This window comes from Hyperolius riggenbachi, chromosome 1 (genome assembly GCF_040937935.1).
Source record: "Hyperolius riggenbachi isolate aHypRig1 chromosome 1, aHypRig1.pri, whole genome shotgun sequence".
NCBI classification, from domain to species: Eukaryota; Metazoa; Chordata; class Amphibia; order Anura; family Hyperoliidae; genus Hyperolius; species Hyperolius riggenbachi.
Window position 1 is genome coordinate 522,402,241 of NC_090646.1, and position 14,768 is coordinate 522,417,008.

General features: G+C 43.3%; 1 protein-coding gene across 2 annotated transcripts in view; it reads left to right on the forward strand.

Moving 5' to 3' along the window:
• Positions 1-1,243: 1,243 nt before the first annotated feature.
• MAPKAPK5 (MAPK activated protein kinase 5) overlaps positions 1,244-14,768 on the forward strand; it is a 75,595-nt gene continuing 62,070 nt past the window's right edge. For both annotated transcript variants that reach the window (XM_068245691.1, XM_068245702.1), the window contains exon 1: positions 1,244-1,466. In XM_068245691.1, coding sequence (XP_068101792.1) covers positions 1,431-1,466 — 36 coding nt within the window. In that variant the 5' untranslated portion in view covers positions 1,244-1,430. The remainder of the gene's footprint in view (positions 1,467-14,768) is intronic.

A 14,768-nucleotide genomic window follows, 5' to 3' on the forward strand; every position in this document is an offset into this window, starting at 1 on the left:
CTTCCTTAACAGTGACGCTCTTCGTCATCACGGCGGCCGGCGTGCCAGTACTGCGCATGCGCGATTAAACCCCACATGCGCAGTACTGTCACGCCGGCTGCCGTGATGACGAAGAGCGTCTCTGTTAAGGAAGTGGGAGCCCGACACCCGACCCGGGTGTTGCCGGTGCGGTATGCGGTGGTGGGACCGGGAGAGGAGCCAGGAGGACGCCGGGGGACCTCCCGACCTACGGTGGGCTAGGGAAAGCTCCAGGTAAGTACCAATTTCATTTCTTTTTACTGCTCGGGGTCCCTTTAAGATACACAATACACGCACAAAAAAAATAAGGGGAGAAATGTAAACTAATGGAGACAATAATTGTCACTTTCATAGTTATGTAAAAATGTTCACCTTTACTGTATATGGTTCCTGTATTATATTATAAAATGTTTACGTTTACATTGTCTGCATTATTGTTTCATATTTTTGTACACCTGATTAAGCCAGGAGTCGTGAGAAATTATTCATGTTTTTTTTAAATAAACATGCTTTATATACCTATCTTTGATCGGCGATCTACGACTAAATGAAGCATACTCCCTCTTTTATGAATAAACATTCCTTACTTTTTATATTTTAGTTCTAACTTTATAACACTGGCATTCTGAAATAAGCAAGAAGTTTTATATCAGGATGATACTATTTATTGGCTAACTAAAAGGAATAAGAATAAGCAAGCTTTTGGCTTTGCAGCCTTTGTCGGGCTTAAATCCTGTTTCTGCTGCTTTTACTGATGGCTAACACAGTACAATACCCTCCTGCTACTAATTTCTGAAATAACGTTCTCATTTTTCCTTGCAGGGTACAGAAATGAATGGAATTTTCCTGTTAAAACCATGATAGCAGTACGCATTAGAATTCCACAAAGCTATCCCTTTTGCTAATTGCTTGAGAAAATGACATCTTTCTTTCTAATCCAGCAGCCAAACATTCGTCTACTTCCTCATAAGTGTGCGTCCTTTAGCAAAGGAGGACCCTTAAAACCTCCCCTCACTATGGAGCTAAGAAGCTGGCCTTCCTCATATGTGGCGCGCAAAGGCATCTAAGCAAAATGCCTTTCTACTTTTATCTCCTAATCGGCGAGTAACATACAAGCGGACTCGCTTTCAGGTTTACTACATGGCGTAGTACGCGACTTGGAGCTGCGAACTCTGCAGTCTGGCGAGAGTTACAGCATTGTATATGTGAAAACGACACCGGCATTGCTATGGTCGCGCAGATAGGGAGGTGAAGTGGTAAGAGGAGGCCTTTTTGCAGCTCCGGTGTCTTCTCCGGTTCCTCCGCCTCCTGTCCCCTCCCCCTCACTGCAGTGACGTATGGGGGACCCAAACGTCGGCCTCATGTATTGTTCCAGGCTGTGAGGAGATCTTTTCCTTTGTCCCCCCCAGGTGATGTCGCAGCGTCACACAATGGACAGAACAATAAAGGTAGGTAAGGGACGGTGCCACGGGGCTTTGTGTTGCTGTATGGCGAGCTGACTGGCTTCGCCTGTACTAGTCACAGGGTGAGCTGCCTCTCTACATATTATACACAAGAACCTCCTGCCAGCTCGTGGCAGGAGGTTCTTGTGTATAATATGTATAGAGGCAGTGTCAGGACAGGTGACAGCAGCTCTCCATATATCTGTACATACTGTGACATTGCTATACATTGCAGGGGCAGGATTTGGAGCGCCCCCTACGCTGTGCTTAGAGAGGGGGGGGGGGGGATCTCGCACAGTAACTGCCTGGACAGAGAGGCAATAAAAATAGTGCATCTGCTAATAATTTGTGTATTGCCTGCTGTGTTCATGAGAAAGGGTGGTGGACAGAAAAGTGGTGATTTCTTGTCCCTTTCTTTGTCATATGAGTTATAATTGAGAGAATACAGGAATACTTACTTTTTAATCTGACTTGCTATAAATGAACTCATGCTGATGAATAGACGAGAGTTGTTTGTTTCATGAAGCGGTGCAGATTCTGAGGTTCACAGTATCCAATGTTTCTGAATATTATTATTTACTATCTATTTGGTGCTGACATTTTCTGCAGCATTTTTACAGAACATATATTTATGCCACTAACTGTCCCTCAGAGGGTCTTGTTCATAGAGAACAACAAGCATTCTAACTGGCTGAACAGTTGGCTCATTATTACTACAACCCACTTGAAAGCCAGAGCGTGCTGTCCACCCCTGATGGTAGAAGTATTTCCCTGTGGACTTTCTTGCTGGTTCACCTAAACCATCTCCATCATATGTACATCATAGTCGTACCTTTTAATGGTCCTCATAAAAAGTACACTGAGTGAAACTTCAGTAAATGATTGTTTGAGTCTTTCCCTTATTTGTTAGCTCTAGGGTGGATAACAAGCATTTATAGTCATCGTTCATTGTTGGCCAGAAGAATCTTAACTAGTTTGAACATTTTTGCTATTGTCTGTTACTGTGTCTGTTGTCTGTTGTCATTAAACATTTGCCATTGTCTGTTATCTATGCATGTTTGGCTTATTGTTGTCCACGTACAGTGTTTAGCTGTCTCAAGGTGTGTGCACACCTGGTACATGCCATGCAATTTCTCGCCAGATAGATGGTCCAATAGCTAAGGCCCGATCGACAGGTCCGATCTGATTTCCGATTGCTTTTCTGATCGCTTTTGTATAAGAGTGATCGGAAAATTGATTAGAGAAGTGATCAGAAATCAGATCGGACCTGTCAGAAATTTGGACCATCTATCTGGTGAGAAAATGTATGGTGTGTACCAGGCATTACAACTGATGTCACCTTTGCCTTCCGGGTGGTGAGTGATGTCATGCGGCGGGCGTGGGAGCGGAGTCTTCAAAGAAGTTGGCCACCGCTCGGCCAAGTTGATCTGCTGGGCGGATCACATGATGAGCGGCCATCACTGGTCGGGGTCCTCTGTGCACATGCCTGACTACTGGCTGAGGGGTATGTATGAGGCTTTAAAGCTACCTGAAAATATTGATACTCAAAATGATTGTTGAGGAGTGTTCAGTGCAATACTTTAGGAATAAACACTGTACAGACACGCTGCTCCTCTCCTGGCCGAGCAGCATGTTCTGTTCCATGGAGTAGCTTAGAGTGGGATGTGACGGACCAAGCCTCATACACAGGCTAGACTGGTCAGGGCCATCTTGGCTGAGAATCTAGCATGCATACAGGAGTCTGCTTAGGTAGCTTAAGGTGGCCACTAAAGGTCCAATTTCTAGCGAAAAATCATTTGAGCGATCAGAAATTCTGATCGCACTGGTTGTAAATAATCTCCATTGATGGGCACAATCGATTACGAATAGTCGTCCGATTGGATTTGGATTTTCTTTTAGGTTGTGATAGATAAGAAACAAAGATTGGTTCATTAATGTTGTAGTGAACGATTTCACTTCCAATCAGAATTAACTGATTGCTCAAATGATTTTTGGCTAGAAATTGGATCGCTAGTGGCCACCTTTAATTATCCAGCATGCAGGAACTTTAGGCAGTAATCAGCAGACGATCCCCTCCATATCTCTCCCAGTCGAAGATACTCCGTGCACCGCACGTTGTCCCTCCTCATAGCAACAGATATGATGCTTTGCTAAAGCAGAGTGAGGTGTTTGTACAGCACTCGGCTCTCAACAATCGGATCAGGATTTCAAGAAAGACTGGAAACTGTTTATAACAATACACCGCTGGATTTTAGTTTCTGACCAATTTTGACGTTCACAGATACAATTTAACCACTTTACCCCCGCGCGTACGTATTTCTCCGCCCCTTTTTCCATCCTTTAAAAACCAGGGACGGAGAAACACGTACTTTCCGCGTTCCCGACGCTGTCCGCGCTCCCGCTCGTAAACACGCCGCCCGCCGCTAGTAAAACCGCCGCCGCCCGCTCGCCCGGAGATCAATGAACGGGAAAATCCATTCCCGTTCGTTGATCTAAGCCCCACAATGACCCGCTGCTCTCCTATGGGCAGCGCGATCATTGTGAGAAGAAACTCACGTGTCCAGCCTCCTTATTCTTCCTCCAAGCTTCCGGAAGGAGGCTTGGAGGTCGCAATAAAGCAAAAAGTTACTGTGGCCATCTTGTGGCCAAATAGTAAACTACACCCTACACATTTTTCACATACAAATAAATGACTTTTACACACAAAATTAACTCATTACCTCCCACACTCCCCATTTTTTTTTTTTTTGTAATTAAAAAAAAATTCAAAAATTTACAATTAAAAAAAATACATAATTAGTTACCTTAGGGACTGAACTTTTTAAATATTTAAGTCAAGAGGGTATAACACTGTTACTTTATAAACTATGGGCTTGTAATTAGGGATGGACGCAAAACTGAAAAAAATGCACCTTTATTTCCAAATGAAATATTGGCGCCAAACATTGTGATAGGGACATAATTTAAACGGTTTTATAACCGGGACAAAAGGGCACATAAATTTCATGGGTTTTAATTACAGTAGCATGCATTATTTAAAAACTATAATGGCCGAAAACTGAAAAATAATTTTTTTTTCCCCACATTTTTCCTATTTTCCCATTAAAACACATTTAGAAAAAAATAATTCTTGGCATAATGTCCCACCTAAAGAAAGCCTAATTGGTGGCGGAAAAAACAAGATATAGTTCATTTCATTGCGATAAGTAATGATAAAGTTATAGACGAATGAATGGAAGGAGCGCTGAAAGGTGAAAATTGCTCTGGTGGTCAGGGGGTAAAACCCCTCAGTGGTGAAGTGGTTAAACCTCATCTTTGATTATATAACTTTTGTAATATTTAATGATTGTACATGGGTTGCCATGTGTTCTATGCAGCTAACATTGCCGAGGATTATAGTAAAGGGCAACATCATAGATGGGCAAATTAATAAGGAAATCAGAAACTAGTAAGAAATAATTGTAATCTTCATTTATAACTTAAAACGGAATATAACCCAGAATTTCAACTTTGCTCTAAAGCATTATTTACAGCATATTATATGCAACCAGCATTTTTTTTTTTTTTACTAGACCAGCATTGGAAGGGTTACACACAGAGCTTTAAAGTTAACCTCTGGACTAAAAATAGACTCAGCAGCACTGAAAAGGCCTGGTGTTTCTTTAACAGTTTCACAGCATCAGAACTTTGTTTATCTTATACAAGCCTCATTTTTAGCTGCACAGAAGAAAACTGCCTGGGCTTTTTTCCCCTGATGCTGTGCAAAGCATGATGGGATTTCTGATTTTGTTGTTCTCGTTCTGCTGTTTTGGTGCATTTTTTTTTTTTTCTTACAATTTGAGCTGGGAGGGGTAATCAGGACACAGGACAGTTGGAACTGTGTCTCCTTCTCCTTGTCACCTCCTTTCAACCAAAAAGATGGCTGCCCCCATGACAAAGATGGCAGCCCCCATGAATAACAAACATTTGCCTGTTCTTTTAAAACAGGTTGGGTAAGAGATTATATTACCTATCCTAATTAACATAACTAATGTAACTTGATGACAGTATGTTTGTGTAGGCTGAAGTTCCCCTTTAAAGTTCTGTGGAGAGAAATGCAGATGCATCCGAAGTTTAGATAGATACATTTAAGTAAACACAATGTAACAAGTGTGGAATGTGACTCACTCTCTGGCTGTCCTCCAGCTCCTGCACAGTCAGAGTGTGTTTCACATTCCACACTTGTTACATTGTGTTTACTTAAATGTATCTATATAAACTTCGGATGCGTCTGCATTTCTCTCCACAGAACTTTAAAGCTCTGTGTGTAACCCTTCCAATGCTGGTCTAGTAAAAAAAAATTGCTGGTTGCATATAATATGCTGTAAATAATGTTTTAGCGCAAAGTTGAAATGCTGGGTTATATTCCGCTTTAAGGAGAAAAAAAAATCACACGTTGAGAAACAGCTGCAGATTTTAATGAGCCTTTGCTGCCTTTCTTCTGGTATTTCTCCAACCCTGTGCTACATATGTATTCTTTTTTTTTTCGTTTGTTCCAGGGCTGTGGAGTCGGTCCAAAAATCCACCGACTCCGACTCCTCAGTTTAGGATTCCACCGACTCAGACTCCTCTAATTTGCATATTACAATTTTGTTGATTAAAAGTATGTAACATGAAATTCGTCACTTAACTGCCAACGCTTAGGAATTTTACAAGACAACTGAAGTGAGAAGGATATGTAGACTACTATATTTATTCCATTTAGACTAAAACTAGTCCTTGGTAAGAGTACTTGTAAAAGGTACAAACCGGAACAAAGAACATCTATCAGGCCCTAGGCAATGTAAGTGTGGGTACATGTAAGAATGATGTGCAGGTACTCTGCAGGGGAATGAGGAGATTCTTCCTCTATTACACATTCTTCATGCACAATCTGAACAAGGTTTATGGGTGACAGACAACACCTCTGTGTTCAATGTGCACAGCATTCTCAGTGGATTCCCTGCAGCTCTGTGGGGAGTGCAAATGTAGAGTATAGTACTACTGTGTAACAAAGTAAACCTGAGACAGATGAAATTAAAGTTTTATACATACCTGGGGCTTCCTCCAGCTGCCTTCAGGATAATCAGTCCCTTGCTGTCCTCCTCCACCACCTGGATCTTCTGCTATAAGTCCAGGTACTTGAGCCAGTCGGGCGTAGTGCGCATGCACACACTCCGCCGCCAGGAGCATACTACACCTGTGCAGCACTATTGCGCAGGTGCAGAATGTTCCTGGCTGTGGGAGCGGCATGCGGCCGGACATCGCTGACTGGCTGAATTACCAGGACTCGTAGCAGAAGATCCAGGTGGTGGAGGACAGCGAGGGACTGATTAGCCTGAAGGGGGCTGGAGGAAGCCCCAGGTATGTATAAAACTTTACTTTTCATCCGTCTCAGGTACCCTTTAATTTGTAGTCCCCAAACCAAATTTTAACAACATTTCAAATTATTTGATTTCATCAGCAAAGGGAGTGCATACATTTGCATAAATCAGCATCAGTGCAGAATTATTTCCATCTCATTGACCATCTCTATTAGTGACACAGCTACACATCAGGCTTTATTCTTACAGCATAGATGTTATTTAGTGTATATATAAGAGATTCCTGTGTACACATCATATATACAGTCACAATCAGATATGTACCTTAAAAATACGGTGACTGCTTTATTGAAGCAGCACAAGTAACTAATTTTGATTGGTTTATTTCATTTTTGTGGACTAAGCACAGCTATTACTGTATATATACATTATTTTTAATGACTATTATCTGAGAAATAGAACATTTTATCATATTTTCTATTTTAATTACAGTAACAAATTCATTAGGAGTCGGAGTCGGTGCATTTTTTCCCGACTCCAACTCCAGGCACCCAAAATTGCCCGACTCCGACTCCACAAGCTGGTTTGTTCGTTAGTATTGTATCTTCCTGCCACCTGAGCTGTACTCCTATTTCCACTTAATAAAACACTTTATGCTGCTTGCATGTCTTCATGGGGATTGTTGGGTACTCTCTTCTCTCCTGGGGCCATATGCAATTCTCTTTTTCACCTGAGTTTTCTCCTAGGTGATATTTTTACAATTTGTTATAAAATGCCTTTTAAGTCGCTAGCAAGCAAGAAAATACTCAAAATAAATGTGATAGTACATTTTCAGCAACGTTTGGGTACATTTTCAAATGTAAACTGTTGGAAATTTAGTGTACAGAAAAGATGAAAATTGTCTCCTAGGAGATAACTCAGGTGAAAAAATCAATTGCATATGGGCCCTGGTGTCACTTCAAACATGACTGCAGAACCCTCGTAAGGGCAGGTTCACACTGCAAGAGCTTTTTCTGAGCACTTGTGATTTGAAAAACTCTTGCTAATGTTATCCTATGTGTGTGTTCTCACTGGAGTGATGTGATTTTATAAAAATCCCCCATAGCAATGCATTAGAGCTTTTCAAATTGCTAGTGCTCAAAAAGCTCCTGCAGTGTGAACCAGACCTGTTTGTTCAGCAGCATTAACATGAAGTCCCCATCCCCAATTCCTACCGATGCTGCTACAACAAAGGGATGAGATGATTGAAAACCTTTTAAAAAAACAAAAATATGATAAATGCTTAAATAAAGGGTGATTATGTGGAGAAATAATCAAAAGGTAGTGTCTAAAATAAAATAAAAATATTTATTGATTACATGAAAATGGCTGTTACTGGATGACCACCATAAACATTTTCCTGAGTTTCTATATTGCTTTAGCAACTGCTGCTTAGTTTCAGCAAGGCTTAAGCCCCATCTACACCATATACATTTTTGTTCGATTCATTGATTCGATTCAATCAGACATGTCCGATCGGGATTCGATTCAGTTTGCCATTGTGATTGGACATGTCGGATTGAATCAAATCAATGAATGGAATCGAATCGGACAAAAACATTGTATGGTGTAGATGGGGCTTAAGAGGATCTTAACTTAAGGCCCATAAACACGTCTTTTTTTTTTTGCGAACGACAGGTCGTTTGAACGACCCGTCGTTCGCCCGCTAAATCGGGCGTGTGTACAGACTGTCGTTCGCGTGATAAGAGTGAGTTTGCGTCTGAGCGATCCGCCCGATTTAGCGGGCGAACAACTGAACGACGGGTCGTTTAAACGACCCGTCGTTCGCAAAAAAACGGACGTGTGTATGGGCTATGGGCCTTAACCACCCTGGCGTTCTATTAAGATCGCCAGGGCGGCTGCGGGAGGGTTTTTATTTTAATTAAAAAAAAAACTATTTCATGCAGCCAACTGAAAGTTGGCTGCATAAAGGCCCACTAGAGGGCGCTCCGGAGGCGTTCTTCTGATCGCCTCCGGCGGCCAGAAGTAACACGGAAGGCCGCAATGAGCGGCCTTCCGTGTTTCGCTTACCTCGTTGCCATGGCGACGAGCGGAGTGACGTCATGGACGTCAGCCGACGTCCTGACGTCAGCCGCCTCCGATCCAGCCCTTAGCGCTGGCCGGAACTTTTTGTTCCGGCTACGCTGGGCTCAGGCGGCTGGGGGGACCCTCTTTCGCCGCTGCACGCGGCGGATCGCCGCGCTGCGGCGGCGATCAGGCAGCACACGCGGCTGGCAAAGTGCCGGCTGCGTGTGCTGCTTTTTATTTGATGAAAATCGGCCCAGCAGGGCCTGAGCGGCAGCCTCCGGCGGTGATGGAGGAGCTGAGCTCGTCCATACCGCCCGGCTGGTTAATGCATAGGAATTAAGATAAACACAGAAAAACTAACCCTGTTTGTATTTGGAGATAACAGGCTGTCTAATTCTCTCTTATCTGGAAGTAATAAATCACTGTAATATGAGCTGACACCTCTCTGTGATCTGTGCCACACTGCCCAGTTCAGAGGCTATATGTAACCACAGGAGGTAATCCTGTATGTGCTCCCTGCAAACCAGGGAGTAAAGGTGCCCATACATCAGGTGATTTTGGGCAGCCAATCAACCAACCAATTCGATTATTATCGATTTGGTTGAAAATCGATGGAACCAAGTGCAGGACCATTCGACGGTACAACTCATTTTGGGCTGAAATTGGTCGTGTTAGTTGATTACGCCTGGTGCAAGATGATGGGCTGAAGTTGGTTATTCGGTGGTACGGCGGCCGATTTCAGAACAAACGACGAAACCCCCTATTGCGTGGACGGGGGCAGAGAGCGGCGGTTGGGGGACACAGAGGCATGCCATTAGGCAGAGAACATGGCTCTGTCCCATCTGCCCCCTGAAGATCCACATCGGGTTCTCTTTAAGATTTCATGCTGAAATCTGATGGGAAACAGCTTGCAGTACAGTGGCTTGCAAAAGTATTCGGCCCCCTTAAAGTTTTCCACATTTTGTCACATTACTGCCACAAACAGTCCAGATCTAAATCCAATCGAGAATCTGTGGCAAGATCTGAAAGCTGCTGTTAAACACTGTCCATCTAATCTGACTGAGCTGAAGCTGTTTTGCAAAGAAGAATGGGCAAGGATTTCAGTCTCTAGATGTGCAAAGCTGCTAGAGACATACCCCAAAAGACTGGCAGCTGTAATTGCAGCAAAAGGGGGTTCTACAAAGTATTGGCTCGGGGGGCCAAATAATTATGCACACCCCACTTTGCAGTTATTTATTTGTAAAAAAAAAAAATGTTTGGAATCATCATGTATGATTTTCGTTCTACTTCTCACATGTACACCACTTTGTGTTGGTCTTTCACGTGGAATTCCAATAAAATTGATTCAAGTTTGTGGCTGTAATGTGACAAAATACGGAAAACTTAAAGGGGGCCGAATACTTTTGCAAGCCACTGTATATGGGCAGCTTCGACGAACAGACAAATTTATCTCTAATCAGATTCGATTAGAGATAAATTTGTCTCTTTGCCGAATTTGCCCATAATCTCCTGATGTATGGGCACCTTAACCGTTCTGCACCATCTCTGACGATATCTGTAAACCGTAACAAAGAAATGTTTTTTGTTTGTAAAGGTTTTTATGCTGTTGCTTTTCTTTTAGAGTAGAGATTAAGTCCTGGGTTTAGGTCCACTTTAACCAAAATTAATATACAGTAGTTAGAATGGCAAGATCAGTATACTAGATCAGTAATGGGATTCTGCTTACGAACCTGCAGGGTTTCTTCACTTGCGAGCTGCAGGGGAAACGCTGCACATCTCTTCTGGAGGCTTGCCATCCAGATCAGACTTCGGTGCAAATCTGGATGGCATGCTGCAGATTTCTGCGGCACACAGCCAAATCTTAGCAATTCAGGCTGTGGCTATACAATAAAACAGGAGCCAAGGCCAAACCAGAAATGGCAGTGGATCCCAGTATAAATAAACCCCAAAGGACAACTATCAGTATAGGGGAAATAAAAAAATACTATGCTTCTAAATTATGTAGACATTCATGTGTTCATTTGTCACATTTTGTTTCCATCGCACCCTCTCATATCAATGGCCTCAATTCACTAAGATCATGCTGGAGATAATAAGGCAAGAGAAAACTTGCCACGGCACAGTGAGAGAGTTATCTTATCTCCTCATTACTTAAGTTACCTCCTCTAGTTATTTTCACACGCAGTTAATTAACAGCCTGTTAGAATTCTGGAGTTATTTTAAAGGGAACCTTAACTGAATGGGGGGGTAAAGAGTTTCACTTACCTGGGGCTATTAACAGCCCCCTGCAGCAGTCCTGTGCCCTCGGAGCCGCTCTGGAATCCTCCGGCCCCCTGCTGTCACTTAGTTTCGTTTTTGACAACTCACCAGTCGGCCGTCCGCCATGCGTATTATTGGACACATTCCCTACTGCAATTAGCGCTGTTGCGGACCGCAACGCGTACAAAAATACAAAATCTACACGTGCGGAATGCGGCAACACGTATTTTTGTACGTGTTGCGGTCCGCAACAGCGCTAATTGCAGTAGGGAATGCGCCCAATAATACGCATGGCAGACGGCCGACTGGTGAGTCGTCAAAAACAAAACTAAGTGACAGCAGGGGGCCGGAGGATTCCAAAGCGGCTCTGAGGGCACAGGACTGCTGCAGGGGGCTGGTAATAGCCCCAGGTAAGTGAAACTCTTTACCCCCCATTCAGTTAAGGTTCCCTTTAAGGTTTGAAGAATTGACTTTATGCTAGGCATACACGGTGAGATTATGCGCCGGTATCGAGCCAGCACGTCATCGCTCGTCTGCGCGCGAATCGATTCCCGCTCGTCCCTGCGGGCATTCTTTATCAGTCGCTCGATTCCCCGCTATTGTCCGCCTGCGGGGATCGAGAGGGGAATCTATCCGGCAGGTCATCGGACCTGTCGGATATTATCAATCAAGCCATCAGCGGCTCGATTGATAAGCAAGAAACGCTATGTTTTGTCGCTTGTCTGTTAGTATGTTACCTGTGACATTTCTCTGACTCCTGTTTGCGTGAAGACGCATGGGCAGCATTTAAAGCCATACTGTGTAATTACTACAAGTTGTAAATATCTGTGCTGCGCTGTCACTTCACTGCATTGTTTTATTTGTATATCTGAGTGACAGCAGTAGCACAGCTGCTTACAACTAGTGGTTTATCTTGTCAGTCAGGAGCTCCCAACAGTGTTCCCGCTTCTTCAGCATGTTCACCCTGTTATAGAACCCCTTTTGGTATATAGTGTCCCCAGTTCACATCCTGTACATTACAACACCTTGTAATGTCTTTCATTGTTAAGCCTTCTCCATATCCTAGTGTGATCCATATTATAGTGCCCCTGAGGGTGCTCTTATAGCACCTTTGTTATTGTAGTGCTCTTCATAGTGCTTCTATCAGCACTACCCTTGCTGCAGTTTACCTACAATCCTTACTTTTAAGAGTAGTGCTTGTAGGGTGCCAGATGGTTGTACCCAACATGTCCATGCAATCTCATAGCAGTTTACCAGCTGTGTGCCATACTGTACCCTTGTAGTTGTGTTACAGTGCACTAGAGTACTGTTCCAGTTAGTTTGAGATCCAGTGGATTATGCCATTGTGCCCTTCACCAGTAAAATAAGGGCTAGTATTGCCATAGTGCAAAGCCCAACTCCACCTGAAGTTTTTATCTGCAGTTTGAATACAACAACTAAGGCTAAAGGCCTGTACTAACACTCAATCAATGTCGCCTGATGAGGATCTGGAGCAGATCCCTCGGGCGACATTGCTGGGCAGAGGCTGTGCTGAGACATTGCTTGCTTGAAGGGTGACCAATGTGTTCTGTTCTTTGCAGAGCGGTACAGGAAAACCGTTGCACAGCCAGCGGGGTAACTGTGGAGAACCATGTTATCTGCTGTCGCTTGGCCGAAGTGATCCACCAGGGCGGATCACTGGCCAAGAGGTTAGGGAGCATCGCGGGCTGCCATATACATGCTGGATTTTCATCAGAAACGGTTATCTGCCACCATGGCCAAGTTTCATCTGGCGTCTGTACAGGCAACTGAAGCGAGAAGGATATGGAGACTGCCATATGTATTTATTTTTTAAGCTTTGCCAGTTGACTGGATGTCCTGCTGATCCTCTGCCTCTGTTACTTTTAGCCATACACCCTAAACAAGCACATGCATATTAGGTATTTCTCACATTATTGTTAAATCTGACAAGATTAGCTGTATGCTTGTTTCTGGTGGTATTCAGACACTACTGCAGTCAAACAGATCAGCAGGGCTGCTAGGCAACTGGTATTATTTAAAAGGAAATAAGTATGGTAGTCTCCATATTCTTCTCACTACAGTTGTTCTGCTGCCTGAGCCTTAATTGGGAGAATTTCAGTCATGTTTTTTTTTATGCCTTAAAAAAAAATGTCCTTCAAAAGTTATTACTCTACCTATTTCAGTGTGTCATAAGATAAAGCAGAGAAACAGATTATTTTCATTACAGCTTCAAGGACAATGTTACCTATAGGCGCTTTACTGTGACCAGCAGAAGGTGCTTATTGTTGATACAGTAGGGCATGTTTTAAAAGGCTTCTGAAGGTATGTTTAAACACACTTTATGATATACTAAGTTTTTGAAGGACACTTGAAGTGAGAGGGTCATGGATGCTGCCATATATGCTATACCGGTATTTATTTTTAAACAAAACCAGTTGCCTGACATCCTGCTGCTCTTTCAGGTATCAGTTCTGTTTGAATCGCATGCCTCAAACAAGCATGCGGATAATCAGACTTCAATCAAAAACATATAATCTTCATGCTTGTTCAGGGTCTATTGCTAACTGTATTGGAGGCAGATGATCAGTAGGACAGCCAGGCAATGTGCATTGTTTAAATGGTAATTATAGCAGCTTCCATATTCCTCTCTCTTCAGGCGTGTTTTAATGTGAACCTGAACTCTGGGTATCTTCTATCTATGTTCTTAGCTGAACTAGGGTTTTAGAACTATCATGCTTGTAATGTTCAGTCCTGAGATATCCTTCCTTCACGTCACGAGTTGACGCCATATAGCGGCACGGAGGAACAACAGAACCTCTCTGCCACCACCTATCTGCGTTAGGTGGTAGGCAAGAGTTTAAGCAATACCAGTTTCCTGGCTATCCTGCTGATCCTCTGCCTCTAATACTTTTAGCCATAGACACAGAACAAGCATATGCCGATCAGGTGTTTCTGACATTGTCAGATCTGACAAGATTAGCTGCATGCTTGTTTCTGGTGTTATTTAGACACTACTGCAGCCAAGTAGATTGGCAAGGACTGCCAGGCAACTGGTATTGTTTAAAAGCAAATAAATCTGATAGCCTCCATATTCTTCTTACTTCAGTTGTCCGTTAACCTCCCTGGCGGTATTGATGGTTATACACGTCATTACAAAACATGCAGTGAACAGTATTGATGTCCATACATGTTGATACTCCCATGCACTGTATACTAGACCCTTGCAATTTGGAAAGTTATACAAAAAAAAAGTTATGAAAATGAATTGGATCACTTTTTGCACAAAAATCCTGGGGAAATTGAACGCCAGGGAGGTTAAAAGGTATCCAAGGTAAGATAAAGTTAAGCTTTAATTACCTGGTGCTTCTTCCAGCCCCTAGAAGTTTATCCAGTCCAGTGCTGAAGTTCTGCTGTCCTCCAGGCTGCTGTTGTCCCCGTCGTAAGATCGCCAACCCCAGCTGACTGTTGGGCTTCTGCACATGTGTGCTCCCATGGCCAGGAGCATTCTACACTTCCTGATAACGAGAGCATGATTGTGAGAGGCATGCACAGAAGCAAACAACCCATTCGGGGTCGGCAATCATACGGAGGGGACAGCGGCAGCCTGGAGGACAGCCAAACTTCAGCACTGAATCCGATA